The sequence below is a fragment of the Echinops telfairi genome, unplaced genomic scaffold, assembly GCF_000313985.2.
Source record: "Echinops telfairi isolate 266 unplaced genomic scaffold, ASM31398v2 ScPeMD7_53;HRSCAF=182, whole genome shotgun sequence".
Lineage (NCBI taxonomy): Eukaryota > Metazoa > Chordata > Mammalia > Afrosoricida > Tenrecidae > Echinops > Echinops telfairi.
This window is the reverse complement of record NW_022103951.1, coordinates 9,972,769-9,990,539: the sequence shown is the minus strand read 5'-3', so window position 1 is coordinate 9,990,539 and position 17,771 is coordinate 9,972,769. Positions and strand designations below refer to the sequence as shown.

The window sequence follows — 17,771 nt, the reverse complement described above, 5'->3', positions numbered from 1 at the left end:
CATATATTTAATAAAGATTTTAAGTACCTTCATTTGATGATATACCTCAAAATCAGAAGAAAAGGCTACAATGTCCATTATTAGAACATACTAATTGCGATGGTTAGGTTTTTCGTGCCAACATGGCAAATGTAAGAAGATATGGGTGGAGTTTAGCCTGTTAATCAGGTTGCAGCTTGATGACCTCCTTTGGAGGTACGACCAAGATAAATGGCTCTCTGGAGGCCAGGCCCTCTCTCTTTGTCTGCCTTCACCTTCTGGCTTCCTGATCCTGATGACTGCCAGAGCCCTGGAGATGTGCCCACTGCCATTGGATCCACAAGACTTTGCACCCACCTGCTGGTGATGTTCCTGCATTCTGCATCATTGCATGTGGCTTCATGAGCCTGAGGAGGGACTTATGGATTAGTATCAGACTCACAGACTTGAGTTGGACTGGGCTGGGATGTTTTCCTGATACACAATTACTTCTTGATATAAAGCTCTTTGTTATACATATATGAGTGTCTCTGGACTGGTTTCTCTGGTCAACCTGGCCTAACACACTAAGTATAAATCCAATAAAATTAGAAGTCATCAAAAATGAAAAAGAACACAAGTTAGATATCCTATGGATTAATGAGCTGAAATAGATGGTATTGGCTATTTTGAACCAGCCAATCAAATGGTCTACTATGCTGAGTATAACAAATTAAAGAAGAATGGCATCGCATTCATGTTCAAAAAGAGTATTTCCAGATCTATTATGAAGTGCAACACTGTCAGTGATTGGGCAATATCCATTCACCTCTAAGGAAGACCAGTTAATATAACCATTATTCAAATTTATACAACAGCCACTAATGATAAAGATAAAGACACTGATGGTTATTGCCAACTTCTGTAGTCTGGAAAGATGAAACTTGCAATAGAAATGAATTGATAATTTTGACTGGAATGCAATAGTTGAAAACAAAGAAGGATTGGGTCACAGAAACTATGCTGGAAATAAGATGATTGTATGGCCAATGATTTATTCATTGAAAATACTTTCTTTCAACAACATGAAGTGACTACATACGTGGACCCTGCCAGATAGAATACACAAGATCAAATCAATCACATCTGTACAAAGAGATGATGGAGAATCTAGGATCATTAGTCAGAACATGGCCAGAGACCAACAGCAGCATTAACCTCATATGCAAGACCAATCAAGTCAGATGACATCAAGGACATCATACATTAAAGAAAGCAAAAGACATTTAAAGAAAGGAAAGACCAAAACCGAAGTTGGAAGAAACTCTTGAAAAATATTTAATACTGAGTAAGTGTATTAAAGCAAATGGATGAATGAAGTAAAAGAGATGAACATAAGATTTCAAAGGATGGTGCAAGTACACAAAGTACAATAATGAAATATGCAAAGAACTGGAGTTAGAAGACCAAAATGGGAGAACATGTTCAGCATATGTCAAGCTGAAAGATCTGAAGAAAAATTAAAGCTTCAAGTTGAAATATCAAAGGATGCCATAGACAAAATATTAAATTATACAGGAAGCATCAGAAGATTGAAGAAATAGAGTCATAGTACATAAAAGAATTAGTCAATGTTCACTTATTTCAGGAGGTAGTTTGTAATCCAAAATCAATGCTATTGAAGAAAACATTAAAAATTACACCGAAGGAAAAAAAACAACAACAACAAAAAATAATTACACCGAAGGTATTAATGAAAAATAAGGCTCTAGGAATTGAGTAGAATACTAACTGAGATGTTTCAATGCTCACTCCTCTATGTTAAGAAATCTGGAAGATAAATACTGCCAACTAATTGAAAAAAGTCTGTATTTGGGCCCATTACAAAAAGGTGATCCAACAGAATGCAGAAATTATCAAACACTATCACATGTAAGTAAACTTTTGTTGAAGATAATCTAAAATCGGTACTGCTAAGAACTGATGCCAGATTTTTTAAGAGATTCAGAAAAAGGACTATCACTGGTGATATGAGATAAATCTTGGCATTTGAATATGTAGATCATTAACAAATTATAACTAATATTGCAAAGAAAGGTAATTCCAGAACACTTACTTATATTGATGCAGAGCATGTACATAGTCCTAGAGGTAATTCAGCATATGACACAATCAGAAAAGTGTATGTCAGACCTGTATCCTTTTACCAGACTTATTATTCAATTTGTAAAGTGAGCATATAATCAGATGTTCTGACTTATATGAAGAAAAGTGTTGCATCAGAATGGACAGTCTCATTATCAACCTGTGATTTGCAGATGACACAACTGGTTGCTGAAAGGGAAAAAAAACTTGGGAGTACTTACTGATGAAGATCAAACACTGCAGCCTTCATTATGAATGACCCCAAACAAACAAAAATCCTCACAACTAAACAGACAAGCAACATCACCACAAATGGAGAAAGTACTGAAGTTGTCAAGGATTCATTTTCCTTGGATCTACAAGCAATGCCCATGGAAGATGCAGTCAAGAAATCAACTGACCTATTGAATTGGGAAAATCTGCTGTAAAAGACATCTTTAAAGTGTTCCTTTGAAGAAAAAAGTACACCTGACACAAGCCATGGTATTTGTTGTCATTTCATATCCATGTGAAATCTGAACAATGCATAGAAAAAACCAAAGAAGAATTGATGCATTGAATTAAGGCACTGGTGAAGAAAAGTAAAAATATCATGGATTGCCAGAAAAACAAGCACGTTTGTCATGGAAGAAGTACAGCCAAAACTCTTCTTTGAAGCGATGGTGGTGAGACTTCATTTCTCATACTTTGGACATGCTATCAAGGGAGACTTCTTCCATATCCAAAGTAAGGAGAAAGAAATATAGCAAGAGTGTTCCTTGTAAGCAAGCAAAGATGGCAAAACATCATCTTACATACTTTGTAAATATCGTTAGGAGAGACCAGTTCCTGGAGAAGAACATGCTTGGTAAAAGTAGAAGGGTAGGGAAGGAGAGGAAGGTCCTCAAAGAGACAGACTGACACACTGGCTGCAACAATGGACTCAGGCATAGAAACATAGTCTAAGGATGCAGGACCATACATGTTTCCTTCTGTTGTGCATAGGGCTGCCATGGTATGTAGCCAACTCAATAGCACCTAACAACCTAACATCAATAGGGGAAGGTCTCTAGCAAAAGGTATCATGCTTGGTAAAGTAGAGGGTCAATAAAGAATAGGAAACCCTCAATGAGATGAACTGATGTTGGCTCAGACATGTGAGCCCACTGTGCTGATGGTGCAAAACTTGACAGTGTTTCATTCTGTTGTATTCATGGTTGTCAGAACTGACTCAATGTCTCCTGACAATAAACATGTTATTAACTTAGCAATTGCATTTCTGGGCCCTTAATGCCACAAAATTGTAAACTTATATTTACACAAAATCCTGTACATAAACTATTCTCCTAATCGTCAAAAGCAGATAAAATATCAAGATGTTTTAGTCAAGTGAATGGTTAAAAAGACAGACAGATACAACTCTTTGAAATTCCCAGTAAGTTTGGTTAGTGAAAAAAGCCTCCATTTATATACTATTCACAAAGTGACAAAATTATAGTGATGGAAGTTACTGGTTGCTCCAAGTGAGAAATAGGACAGGAGTTAGGGAAGAGTGAATGAATTTGGCTATAAAAGTGTGGTGAATTTGGTTATAAAAAGCTAATAGCCAATCCCTGTGGTAATGGAATTAGTCTCCATCTTGACTGGAATAGTGAACATAGAAACCTACACATGAATTAATGTGATAGAACTAAATATGCACACATATACACACCATGAATAAAAATACAATTATAAACATATCAATATCATCTGTGAATTCTATCAATGTCAATACCCTAGTTACATTTTACTAACATTTTGTGAAATGTTGTCACCAAGGGATGTGGGTAAACAAAACAGGATCTCTCTATATTATTACTTACATGTAAATCTACAATTATCACAAATAAAAAGCTTGAGTCTTAAAAAAAAAGGTAACACTAACTCAGAATAAGGATGTGAACCTAGATTAGACAGAGAGGATTTTAATAGGTATCATTTCAAAATCACCATTAATAGGTATCATTTCAAAATCACCAGCATTGGGAATGATGAAACACGATGAGGCAGCAGCCTGGTCACTGTGAATAGTTGAGTAATTTGTTCCCCAAAGACTGTTTTCCAGGTTGTTATCTTCAATTTCTGAAAAGTGATAAATAAAATATTGTTAAGTTCTAAAAGACAAGACCTCTCAACCACAAATTCTATATGGAGCCAAACAGTCCTTTCAGGAACGATGAGGCAATGAAGACATTTTCACAGAAAGGAAAACAAAAGAATCTGTACCTAGGTGACTTACCTTTAGAAGGTGACTGAAGAAACATCTTCAAACACACACACAAAAATAGGACGAACAGAGGAATTTTGGAAACAGAAAGAATGGGCAATGGAAAGAAGAGATATATGCATTCAGAGAAAATGGATCACTCATACATTATTAACAGTACAGTCACTCTTAAAAAGATGAGCAGTTTCACAAAAACCTGAATGTAAAACTATCATTTGGGGCAATCATACTAGATAAATGAAAATTTATGCTTACACAAAACCCAGTACATGTATTTCCTATAGAAGATTTACTCATAGAAGCCAAAATTTGGAAACCTTCAACTGTCCATGATGGGTAAAAGATAAACAGTGGTACATCCATACCATGAAATAGTGCTTGGCTATGAAAAAGAAGGTACTGATACACTCAGCAATTAAAATGAATTTCACAGTTATGTTTAGTGAACAAAAGTCTATCCCAAAAGCTTCCAGAATATATGATTCCATTTATATTACAACACTAAATTGAACAAATAACAAAAAGGAAGATTAGATCAATGGTATTCAGGGGTTCCAGATGGAGCAGGGAAGGGAAGGGTGACCAAGGAAAGTGACTGTAATAATAAAAGGTCAACATGAAAGATCTGGATGGTGACTGTGCAGTGATGAACATACAAACCGAAATATATGAGAAAATTGTAGAAAACTAATACATGAACACAAGGAGTTCTCGGTTGCTAATTCCAAGGTCAGCTGTTCAAATCCACCCAGTGGATCTATGGGGACGGGGGAGAAGACATGGTGATTTGCTTCCATAAAGATTACAGACTAGAAACTTCGATGGGCAGTTCTACTCTATTGTAACCAGTTTCTATGAGCAAGAATTAGAACCCTGGTGGTCCAGTGATTAAACACTCGGCTGCTAACTAAAAGGTAAAAAATACTCCATAACTTTCATGAGAAAGCTGTGCCAGTCAGTCTCCTTCCATAAAGATTTACAGCCTTAGAGACCCTATGGGAGCAATAATATCTAATAGCATGGCTATGAGTCAGAATCAACAGCAACAGGGGTCTCAGTTGGAATCAACTATACAGCACACAATAACAACACAAATATATCCCTGACCCTCCTTTCTCTGTTGCTTCAAGGAAATAGATCAAGTGTGCCTTAGATAGCTGTTTGCAAGCTTTCAAGACCCTCGCTGAAAGAAAAAAATAACTCACTGGCATCAAGTTGATACCAACCTTACAAGGCAGGGTTGAACTGCCCCTGTGAGTTTCTGATACTAACTCTTTTTGGAGTACAAAGCCCTGTCTTTCTCCCAAAGAGTCACTGATGGTTTCAAACTGCCAAGCTTCCAGGGCTCCACAAAAACTAGAAAGTACAACAGAACCACTACACACATTATTAGACCAATTAACTGGAATTTCCCTCTGTATGGCACCAAACTGACAACAGCAACTCCAAAGACAGGACAGGAAACTTAGGGGGAAGTGAGTTTATGTCAATGAAGGAAAAACAACTTGAAGAGGGAGCGACTGTTTGCATAACTCAAGGATTGTCATCAATATCCAAAAAATTGCTGAATCCTACTGTGTATTTTCTCACAATAAAAATTAAATAAATTCAAAGTTTTAATGGGAAAAGGAGCTGTCACTGGCTGTGTTAAAAATGTTGATGAATCTAGATTAAATAGTGAAACTTGTACTATGTATTATTTCAATTTCACCAAAATTGGAAAGGGTTAAGATAGCTGAAGAGGTGGTATCTTGGCCATTATCATTTGGCTCATTCATTATCTCAGGGTTCTTTTCCACGCTCATGTCAGGTCTTTCCAGTGTTTCTAAAAGTAAAATGTTTTCCAGTGCTGGTAAGACAAAACTCTCAACTGTAAATTCTATATTGGGTGAAACGACACTCCAGGAAAGGAGGGAAAATGAAAATGTCACATGAAAGCGAACTAAAAGAATGAGTCCCTAGCTGACTTACCCTTAAATAAAGGCTAACGGAAAATCTTCACAAGAACGGATATGATGAAAAAGATACTCTTGACGCATCATGAAGGAAGAAAAAAAATCAATGGAAAGAGCACAAATATGGTGTTGGAGAAACTGCACCATTTTGCTTCTGAGACTACCAAGCAGTACAACCTCCCTGGTAAATAGTTGGTAGTTTCTCAAAAACAAAAGACAAAACAACTAAACATGCAAGCTCAGCATTGGGCTGTTGGGCACACAAGCAGCAGAGTCAACATGTGTATCTAGAAATGTGTATTTGTTCCCGGCCCAGTTACTCCTGCCACAGCATGATGTTTGTATGCAAAGACTTCAAGGTGTTCCTATTTTGTAAATCCAAATGTTGTAAAAACTTTAAAAAGAAACTCAACCCTCCCAAGGTCAGGTGGACCAAGCTATTGGTAAAGAGCTTACAGTGGATAATTCATTTGAATTTGAAAATTGTAGAAATGAACCTGTAAAGTGTCAGCGAGAGAAAACTATTGCTGCAATGAAGTTGAAGAGATGAAGCAGAAACACTAAGCTACATTCATTTGAACAGGTTAAAGAAAAATGAAGAGCTACAGAAAATTCAGGACATCAAAGCTAAGCAAAACATCCATCTCATCTGGGCACCTCTTTCAGGCAAAGGAAAGCAGCTGGAAGACAAAATGGTACATAAATTAAAAGAGGACATAGATATGGAAGATGTTTCTTTCAAATCTTGCTGTCTGTAACCCTTTCTATATGTGCACTTGAAAATTTTGGAGACTTGGAACTCCTAAATGATCAGTTTATTTGTAACATAAGGTCACTCCGATGAAAGGTGATTAAAAATGTCTCTCTCCTACATTGCTGTCTATAAAACATCAGATATTATGGATGTTCAATCATATCAGTGTTAAATCTTCACTGGTAGATATACTTACATAAATCATGAAAATTATTTTTGTTACTACAGAAATTAGTTGTGGATATAAAGGGTACATGTTTGGATAAGCAGTAAGTAGCATTCATATGATGAGAAAAAGTCATAGCTGATATATAAAATGGGTGTTTTTACCGTGGAAAAAAAAACCTAAACATGCAGTTAACATATGACCCAGTGATGTACATGTACATTCAAGGCAGTTTTACTTCTAAGAGCCAAAATCAACAGGGGAAAATCTCCTTCAGTAGATGAGTAATTAAATCATGATATACCCATACCACTCAGAAATAAAAAGGGACTACTGCTATTCATAACAATTTGGATGAATCTCTAAGGAAATATGCTAAATGGTAAAGTGAGTATCAAGACATTACATTATTTGAGTCTAATTACATGATCATATTGAAGTGTCAAAATTATAGTTGGGAAACAAACCAATGATTGCCAATTTTAGGGGTAGGAGAGTGCTAAAAGGAAACAAAGATTTCGCCCAAGTTGTCGCCCCCACATATATGCCAAACTTAGCTGCTTGTTACACATGGTAAATGACTATACACTTGAAAGTCAACAAAAGTAGACCAGGGTTTATTCTCTCTAAGGGTTATCAGGCATCTAAAGCAATCAGACTGTATAGTCTGTCCTACCCAAAATAGGGCCCACTCCCTTCTGATAAGGATTGTAGTAAACTGTTTCCCTGAAGAAGAGCCCAGGAAGGTCAAGCCCACTCAAGGGTGACCAAGGTTAGGCAGGCATCATGAATCTAGGCTAGGGTTCGCCCTTCCTGTCACATGTATACCCCTAGTCCTTCCCCTTCCTATCACGTGTACACCCCTAGCTCATCCCCTTCCTATTATGCCTATGCCCATTGTATGTGCCCCTCCTATTGCTTGTATTGCCTATTGTACAGCCCCCTTCCTGTGACGTGTGGTTACCTGTAATCATGCCCCCTAAGTAGATATAAGCTTTGGTTAGCAATAAAGCTCTCTCCTGCTCTCTCTTCCCTGCCCTCTCGGTCCATGCTGTGCATGAACCTAGCTGTTGAGATCATGGCCATCCAGGAGGTAAGCATGCTACCATGAAATGTGTCTGACTTCTTTATTTTACTCTCTCCTGTCTCTCTCATTCTCTATGACTGTATTATAATAGTTATATATCTCAACTGTACAATTGCACTTACTGAACCCGTGATTAGTTGTGGGGGGCTGGCCTCTCCCCCACACTGGAGGGTGGTGGGTATAGCTGTTAAAGGGCAATACTAGTCATATGATAAAACTACCTACAATGCACACACTATCACTAGTTTTCAGTAAGGATATTGATGAATCTAGCTAAGGGAAGTACAATAATGTGTCATTTCAATCTCACCCAAATTAGTAGGGCTACAGAGAGATGGTGAGGGTTTATTTATGTTTCCAGTGAAGCTGAGCAACTCTTCTCAAAGATTATTTGCCAAAACACTGGGCCCCTGTGACAGAATGGCTGTAGGTATTGCTATTATAGCTTGGGCAGATAGACCATTTTTTTCAGTGCTACTTTCATTGAAAAAGTAGGACATTATAGTGATTCTAGGAAATGGTTTACCTGATGGAAGATAGGGCTTCAGTAAACGTGTGAATATGATTTGGGGAAGAGGTGGACTCTTCCTATGGATCTCTTCCTGCTCTCTGAGAACTGCCTCTCCCTCAATGAGAACTGGCTCCTCTACCAAGAGGAGTAGAGGCTGTGGCTGCTCCCTGAGAACAGGGTCCTCCACAATTGGGACTGATTCCTCCATCTTGGGAACTAGTTCCTGCTCCATCTGGTGCTCCTCCTCCATTCCGAAGACTGGTTCTTGCTCCTCGAGAATTGGCTGCTCTTCACAGTGTGCTGCTGCTTGGAGAGATGTTCCTACAAGGTTGGTATGACCATGATTTCTTTGCCTTTGTACTGGTAATGAAAGGCGACAATTATTCTGTTCAGAGTAAAAGAATAGAATGAGTTAGGTCATTTTCTTTTTCGTTCTGGACTTCAATTTCTCCATGAAGTATATGCTCAAAACTTTTTATGTTAATCTGGATGACCTTTGGTAGGAGTCCTGGTGGTGTAGTGGTTACCCTTTGGTCTGATAACTGTTAGGTCAGCAATCCGACACTACCAGTCCTCAAGAGATAGAAGGGGCTTTCTAATTCCATGAAGAGTTAGTCTCAGAAACCCACAGGGGCAGTTCTGGTCTATCCTACAGGGTTGCTATGAGTCAGAATCCTTGATGGCAGTGAGTTTAGAGATGACCTTTAAAATGACAAAAACTCTAAATAAATAAATAAAATGATTTTTTTAAACCCAATACAAACAACTGTGGTTTAAAATGTAGATTTAAAAGATGGTAAATGCAATAAATCTTATGTTACCAGTAACATTATTTTCTATACTTTAAAAATACTGTATTTTAATAATATGCATTGAGTCATCTTCAACCCTATAGTCTAAAATTTCACTTATATATCATTATCAAGGTTACAAATACAAAAAATACTAATTATGTCACACCTTTGGAGCCACCACGGAGGCTTTGTGGTCACAAGTTCAGAAATCTGAAACCACCAGTCACTCTTACAGAGAAAGACAAAGCTTTCTACTACCGTAAATAATAATAGTCTCAAAAAACTCAAAAAACAGGGACAGTTCTATAGGGTTCGTATGAGTCAGAATTTACTCAATGGCAAGAAGTTTGGGTTTGATTGTTTGTTTGTTTGTTTGTTTGTTTGTGGGGAGTGTTTTTAGCCATGCCTTTAAAACCTAAATTTCACTGTTCTTGCAATACTTTTAATCTACTATCAGCTATTAAGGGAAGTACATATCTGCTCTGCTAATTTCAGACTTTTTCTTTTTCTACCACATTTAAGATACAATTAGTATCTTTAGGAATTGGGGATTTATCAGAGTTGAAAATATTTTTATAACACTTACATCTTTTGGTAACAATTGTTCACTCAAAGTCCGGTTCATTTCTGAGACAAGTCCACCAAGGTTTTTAACATCTCTACTCGTCTTATCAATAAGTTCTTGCAAGGCCTGTTATAACGAAAAAAATTTTAGTTCTTATTTTAAAAGTTAACATTAAATTTTCACCTACATCAACATTAAAGTGTTTTAAAAGTTAAAGGAAAAAGAAGTAACATACAGAATGCCATCAAGTCACATTTTTACTGCTAGAGATAAAGTTCTCAAGCTCTCAGGAATTTCTTGTTTCTTAATTGATGGACAAATGGCTGAGATGAACTTTCTAGTAAAAGTCTTTATTCCATACAGACATTGAAAGGAGCTTAAATACCGCAAAGTGTGCCACAATCCATGTAACCCATCACATTTATAATGGGCCTTTTCACACCAATGAGGGTGCAGTTTTAGGAAAGGAAAAAAAATCACATATATAGTGTCACTAACAGACACGTTATAAGAGAATTTATGTGGGAAAATAGTTTTGAAGCTAAGATTCTATATACAGTATGAGATGAATAAAATATCTTCATATATACAAAAACTCTGAAAATTATCTCATAAGCACTTTTCTAGAAAAATTTAAGACTTGGATAAATGAAAAAGAAAGTAAAAGCAGGAGAATCCAAGAATCAGGAAGATATGGTATATTCATTTTCTCGGGTTGCTATAACAAAGTACCACAAACTTGGTGGCTTATAACAAATGTATTGTCTAGTTTTTCTGGACAAAATCAGGTATCTAACAATTGTGACTAGGCAGTGTTACATTCTATTGTACATAGGTCACTCTGAGTCAGAACTGACTCAGTACACACCTAACAACAACAACACAAAGAGTAAAAATAAATAGGTGGATTAACCAAGTTTAAACATATGGAAGACAAAAATGAATATAACTGCAATGGAAAAGTAGACAAATCCACTATTATAATTGGATGATTTAAACACCTCTCTCTATCAGTAATTGATAGGTCTAACAGGTAACTCAGTAAGGATACATACGAATTAAATAGTACCATCAATGAACTGGATTTTTAAAAAATAAATCATTTTATTGTGGGCTCTTATGCTCATAACAATCCATACATCAATTGTATCAAACACATTTATACATATGTTGCCATCATCATTTTCAAAACATTTTCTGTCTACTTGAGGCCTTGGTATCAGCTCCTCTTTTTCTTCCCTCCCCCCAACCCCATTCCACCTTCGTGAACCCTTGATAAATTATAAATTATTGTTGTTTTCATATCTTACACCCACCATGTGCCGTTTCCCTTCACCCACGTTTCTGTTGTTCATCCCCCTTTGGGGAAGAGGAGGGTGATATGCTGATCTTTACAATCAGTCTCCCCTTCCTCCCCCTGGATTTAACAAGCATTTATAAAATACTTCATATAGTAACGGCAAAATACACATCTTCTCAAGCACAAAGAACAATCATCAAGATAGGTGATATTATGGACCATAAAACATACGTTAATAAATTTAAAAGAGTGGAGAGTATGCAAATTATGTATGCTTTCAAATTACAGTGAAATTAAGCTAGAAATGAATAACAGAACTATAGCTAGAAAAATCCCCAAATATTTGAGATTAAACAAGACATCTCTAAATAACACAGGGTCAAAGAGTAGTATGAAGAAAAAATTAAACTATATTGAACGAAATGAAAAGACAACTTATCAAAATTTACAGAATGCCTTAGAAATAGAAGAAAATTTAATATAATAAAGGGCAACATGATATTAATGGTGAAATATAGACAGTTTACCTCTAAGATCAGAATCAAGACAAGGATTCCCACTTTCACCACTGCTACTACATATTGTATGCAAAGTCCTGAGCAGAGCAGTTAAGCAAGAAATTAAGGTACCCACATTGTTAAGGAAGAAGCAAACTATTGCTAGATAACATAATCCTAAATATAGAAAACTTGCAAAGAATCCACAAGAAAGCCAGTAGAGATAATAACAAATTCAGCAAAGTTGTAGGGTACAAAATCAACATAGAAAAATCAGTGTGTTTCTTATACCAGTAACGAATAATCTTAAAAGGGAATTAAGAAAATAATTTCAACCCGATCCAGGGATACATATGGCAGCCAACTAAAAAGGAAGGGAGAAGAGATTTTTAAAAAAAGACATGGTAGTGAGGGAACAGGCCACTAACCCACCCAAGGGGAGGGTATTGTTTATAACCCCACAGGAGAGGGAGAGGGGCCAGATTTCAACCTGGTGTGCCAAGACATGAATGCAACATACCAGCATGAAGCAGGGAACCAATAGAGAGGTCTACAGGGCCAGCCCCAATCCCAACTATGTGGACCACCACCACCACCACCCCACCACCCCCACACAGAATAATGTACTGCAGGGGACAACACTGAAGCTACAGGTCAGGGAGAGGGGTCCGTCTGATCAGAGCACACAGAAGCAAACTATGAGAAAGAAGAGAGGGTGGAACACATCCTGGTCCATCAAGTCCTAAGGGTGATATTCCTGCTCAGAGCAGTCAACGAACAGAAAGGACCATAGGGCTAGCCCCGCCAGGAGACACAAAGTCCCTCACTGACCCATAGCACTATGGAGGACAACACTGGAGAGATAGTGAGGGAACTGTGCCCGATCTGAACCCACCACACCAGGGTGAAACACTAAGGGTGTGCAACAGAGCAGCAAGGGGTGCAAAGCAATGAAGTCCCTGAGAAACACCAAAATTAGACTTTGGGACCAGGGCATGGTACCCCATCAGACTCAACTGGAAAACACTCCTAAAGATCAACAAACTGACCTGGAACTAATTATACGCTTTTCTTTTTTTGTTGTTGTTTTGTTTTGCTTTGTCTTGTTTTTGTCCTTATTATTGTCTCTGCAGTCTATCTAGATAAGATATGTGGGATAAACAATCCGGAGGAGAAAACAACAGGATCTACAGTTCAGGGAGGGGCACGGGAGAGAGAGAGGCAGGTGAAAGGAAGAAGAGTGTCAACAAATTCAGGGACAAAGGAACAACAAATGATCTAAAAATCGATGGTGAGGAGGGCATAGGATGCTGGCTGGGGTTTGATCAAGAGCAATGTAGCCGAGAGGAATTACTGAAACCCAAATGAAGGCCAAACCTGATAGTGGTACAAGAAGAAAGTAAAAGGAAATAGAAGAAAGAACTAGGAGCATCTGGGTTCTTAAAAGTTTGAAGATAAGCAAGCGGCCATCTAGCTGAGAAGCAACAAAGCCCTCATGGTAGAAGCTCATCAACCTTGTGTGATCATGAGGAGTCAATGGAATCCGGTATCAGTCATCAAAGACCCAGAACAAAAAAAATCATATCAATGCGAATGAGGCAGTGTGGAGTGGAGACCCAAAGCCCACCTATAGGCAATTGGACATCCCCTTACAGAAGGGTCATGGTGAGGAGACAAGCCAGTCAGGGTGCAGTATAGCACCGACAGAACATATAACTTTCCTCTAGTTATTTAATGCTCCCCACACACATACACGCACACATTTCATGACCCCATTTCTACCTTACAAATCTGGCTAGACCAGAGCATGTACACTGGTACTGATAAGAGCTCAGAACACAGGGAATCCAGAACAGATAAACACCTAGGGACCAATAATGAGAGTAGCAATACCAGGAGGGGAAGGGGAAGGTGGGGGGTAGAAAGAGGGTACCGATCACAATGATCTACATATAATCTCCTCCCAGGAGACAGACAAGAGAAAAATGAGTGAAGGGAGACAGCGGTCAGTGTAAGACATGAAAAAAAATAATTTATAAATTATCAAGGGTTCGTGAGGGAGGAAGGGTCGGGGAGGAGGAAAATGAGCTGATACCAAGAGCTGAAGTAGAAAGAAAATGTTTTGAACATGATGATGGCAACACATATACAAATGTGCTTGACACAATGGATAGATGGATGGATTGTGATAAGAGCTGTACAAGACCCCAATAAAATGATGTTTTTTTTTAATTTCATTTACAAAAGCATCAAACACCTAGGAATAAATTTAACCAATGAAGTAAAATACTTGGTCACTTTTGAAAATGTTAAAAGAAAACATGAACAGATGCAAAAATATTCTGTGCTAATAAATTGGAATTTTTAATACTATCAAGAAGGTACAATTCTCAAAGTGATCTAGATTTTGTGCAGTTCTCACTGAAATTTCACTGTGCTTTTCCCAAAAACGTAAAACCTAAAATTCATATGGAATTTCAAGGAGGACCTTAAGTAACCAAGCAACCTTGAAGAACAAAGTCAGAGGACTGATTACGTAACTTGCTCCAAAAAACCAGTAATCAGTCTAACAGACCAGACAAAGCACAGCCTCTACTAACCTGAGATCAGAATAACTAGACAGTTCCCAACTATCACTCCATACCTACTGCTCTTATCAGGATCACATGGGGGGGGGGGGCAAGGGAGACGTGAACATAATTCAAAATAATAAAAAACACCAGATTTATTGGTTTGATAGAGACTGATGAAACCCCAAGACTATGACTCTAGACATGTTTCAAACTGAGCCCACTCCTGGAGATCACTTTTCAGCCAAACAATACTAGCGTATAAAGTGAAAAAATGCATACATAAGGAAAATACTCAGAGCAATCAAGCATATGAGATGACCAAAAGGGCAATGTTTTTCCCCAAACAGAGGTCACAATGTATGAAGGGGCAGGACTAATGAGAAAATGAAAATGGAAAACCCAGGGAGAACATGGGAGAGAGTGCAGTTACACTGAGGGGGTTGCAACTAATGTCACAAAATAGAATGTATATAAATTGCTAAGTGAGACACTAATTTGTTCTGTAAATTCCCACCCAAACCACAATAAAATGTTCCCCCAAAGTACTAACAACACAGTGATCAAAGTAATGTATTACTGGCATAAGAATTAAGACATACAAAGGGGCTTCAACGTTTGTGGGAAAGTTCCATTAATTTTTCATTCTAATTTTCCACATACTTTTTGAAGCCCCCACATATAAGCCAATTGAAGACAATGCAAGTCCAGATACACATCTCTATGAACATTTTTCTATTGTGGTAAAAATACATTATAAATATTTGTCATTTCGATATCCAACATTGTTCAATATACTATAATTTTCATGTTGTACAATTATCATCAGTATCCTTTTTCAACTTATTCCATCGCCATTTATATAAACTCAATGCACCATAAACAGTGAGTACATCTTTCCCCCTCCATCCCACTCTTAGTCACCACTCTTTGGCTGTGTTATAAAAGTGATTGGTCCTTATTGGTCCTAAGTAATTGAACCATCTAATATTGGTCCTTACTGTACTAATTTCAGTCAAAAATCATTGTGAACAGTGCTGCGATAATCACTGGCACTGGTTTCTGGTTGCATTTCCACTTTCAGTTCTTTGCATGAGTAACAATGGATGCATAATGTTTAGATTATAATCAATGTCCCTGAAATGTGGACATGTAAAAAAGGTTGGATGGGAAAATGCTTTGCTATGTGTACTTTACCACAATCAAAAAAGAGTACAAATACTCAGGCAAGTAAAAAAAAAAGTATTGCTAATAAGGTTCTAGTCCATACATGCATGGGTTTATTCCAAACAAAACATGTTTGTCAATCAGTAGATGTCTGCAGACAAGTTCTTTTCGTAATGCACTTGTCTTAGTCTCATTTGGATGTCTTCAAAACAAATCCAGTAAAAACAGTGACTTCCACAGAGTTCTGCGAGGCCAGCTCAATTCTGCTGATGGTATAGAGACAATTTTTAGGTTTCTAAGAAGGTAAACTTGATAGATTTTCTCAAAAGACATGGGAGAATATTAAGAAGGTCATAGGAGAATATTAAGAAGCTTTAAGAAAACTGGAAATTGCATTGGTGAGAAAAAAAAATCCAGGGAAGTTGCACCAAGGATTTTTATCCCCAGTGCAACAACGCATCTGCTCATTCTTCGATAGTAGCAAGGGCTGTCCTGTCCTTTTGTTTCCAAAATTCAAAGCACATTCAAAGAAGCACTATTTGAGTTCCCTGAGCATGCCCAAACTAGGAGGCAAATGTAAACTGAAAAGCACAGAACCTTTCAGGGAAAGGGTAGAGAAGGCACCACCACCCTCACAAGTATATAGACCTAGATTAAGGATATGCTCAGAAAGAGTAGCCTTGCATTTTGATATTTCTAACAAAAGTTTCTATGATTTTGTAGCATTTTTTTTACTTACCCTTGCATTAATTTGTATCATGTTATTTGGATTTTGTTGGAAACCACAAGCATTTTAACTGACTACTTAAAGCATCTACACCTGGCTACCATTACTTAACATTTTAATATGTATTCTACAGAAGAATCCTGATCTAAAGAGAGGAAATACAGAAAAGAATTTCACCAAAAAGCCAAACATATCAATTGGATGAATGGCTAAAGTAGAAAATCTGATCAATAAAATACTCATAGTATTGAAGTGTATCACAGACATTATAATTTTTATCCATGAGCCTATATTACTAGAAAACCAAAAATTGAAAAAACAAAGCCTCTGCCATAAATTCTATTCCAATTCATAGTGACCCTCTAGGACAGAGTGGAATTGCCTCTTTGGGTTTCCAAGAGTTTAAATCTTTACAGGAACAAACAGTCTCATTTTTTCTGCCATGGAGCAACTGGGGTGTTTAAACTGTTGACCTTGCAGCTAACAGCTCAGTGCACAATCTACTATGCCACCAGGGCTATATTGATAGAAATAAATAAATTGAATTAATAAAATAATATAGCTCCTTATACACAAGTTCCAATAAATAAATACAAAAGGAAATAAAAATTCATTGTTTGGCAAACACCACAGTACTAACTGTTGCAGGAAAAGTCCAGAGGTTGATAATAACCTAATTTGATGGGCAAGCATTTGATAAAGAAGAAGGTATTAGCACAGCCTCAGAGTACTCCCTTCCCAGCCAAGATATTTTATTTATTACAATGAAAAAGATCACTCTTTACAGTGGCAAAATACTCAGGGGATAACATGTTAATCATGTGATCAGTGGTATCATCGCCAGTAATAAGACATATCAAAATCCTGTGCTCCTGATAAGATTCAATGAGGTAACATTTGTATATTTTTGCCAAAAATACTGAATCACAATTTATTAAAGAAAAACTGTCAGACAAACAAAAAGTGAGAAGGTATTTTACAAAGTCACTAACCAGTACTCATCAAAAGTGTAAGATCATGAAAAGAAAGGAAAACTCTGAGATACTGTCAGATTGGAAGAGGCTAAGGGCCCAAGGCAACCTACTACAATGTGGTATCCTTGATTGGATATTGGAAGAGAAAATGGATGGGAGGAAGATGTAATTCCTGTAATTTAGCTACTAGTACTCTAGCAATGTTGGTGTCCTGGTGTTGATAATTGTACTGCTGTTAATTAACATAAGATATACAGATAACATTAAGGGAAGATGTGTAAGAGAACTCTAATATTTTGTGATTCTTGTGTGGAAAACTAAAATTGTTTCAAAAATTATAAAAATTACTCAGT

The 17,771-nt window shown here is 37.2% G+C and overlaps 1 protein-coding gene across 1 annotated transcript in view; it reads right to left on the bottom strand.

Annotated features, from left to right (window-relative positions):
- The window catches only part of BEND2 (BEN domain containing 2), a 66,295-nt gene that overhangs the window by 31,422 nt on the left and 17,102 nt on the right, over nt 1-17,771 (bottom strand). Inside the window, exons 4-6 of the mRNA XM_045290679.1 lie at nt 10,205-10,309; nt 8,840-9,209; nt 4,075-4,206 (exon numbers count right to left, since the gene is read on the bottom strand). Coding sequence (XP_045146614.1) covers nt 4,075-4,206; nt 8,840-9,209; nt 10,205-10,309 — 607 coding nt within the window. The remainder of the gene's footprint in view (nt 1-4,074; nt 4,207-8,839; nt 9,210-10,204; nt 10,310-17,771) is intronic.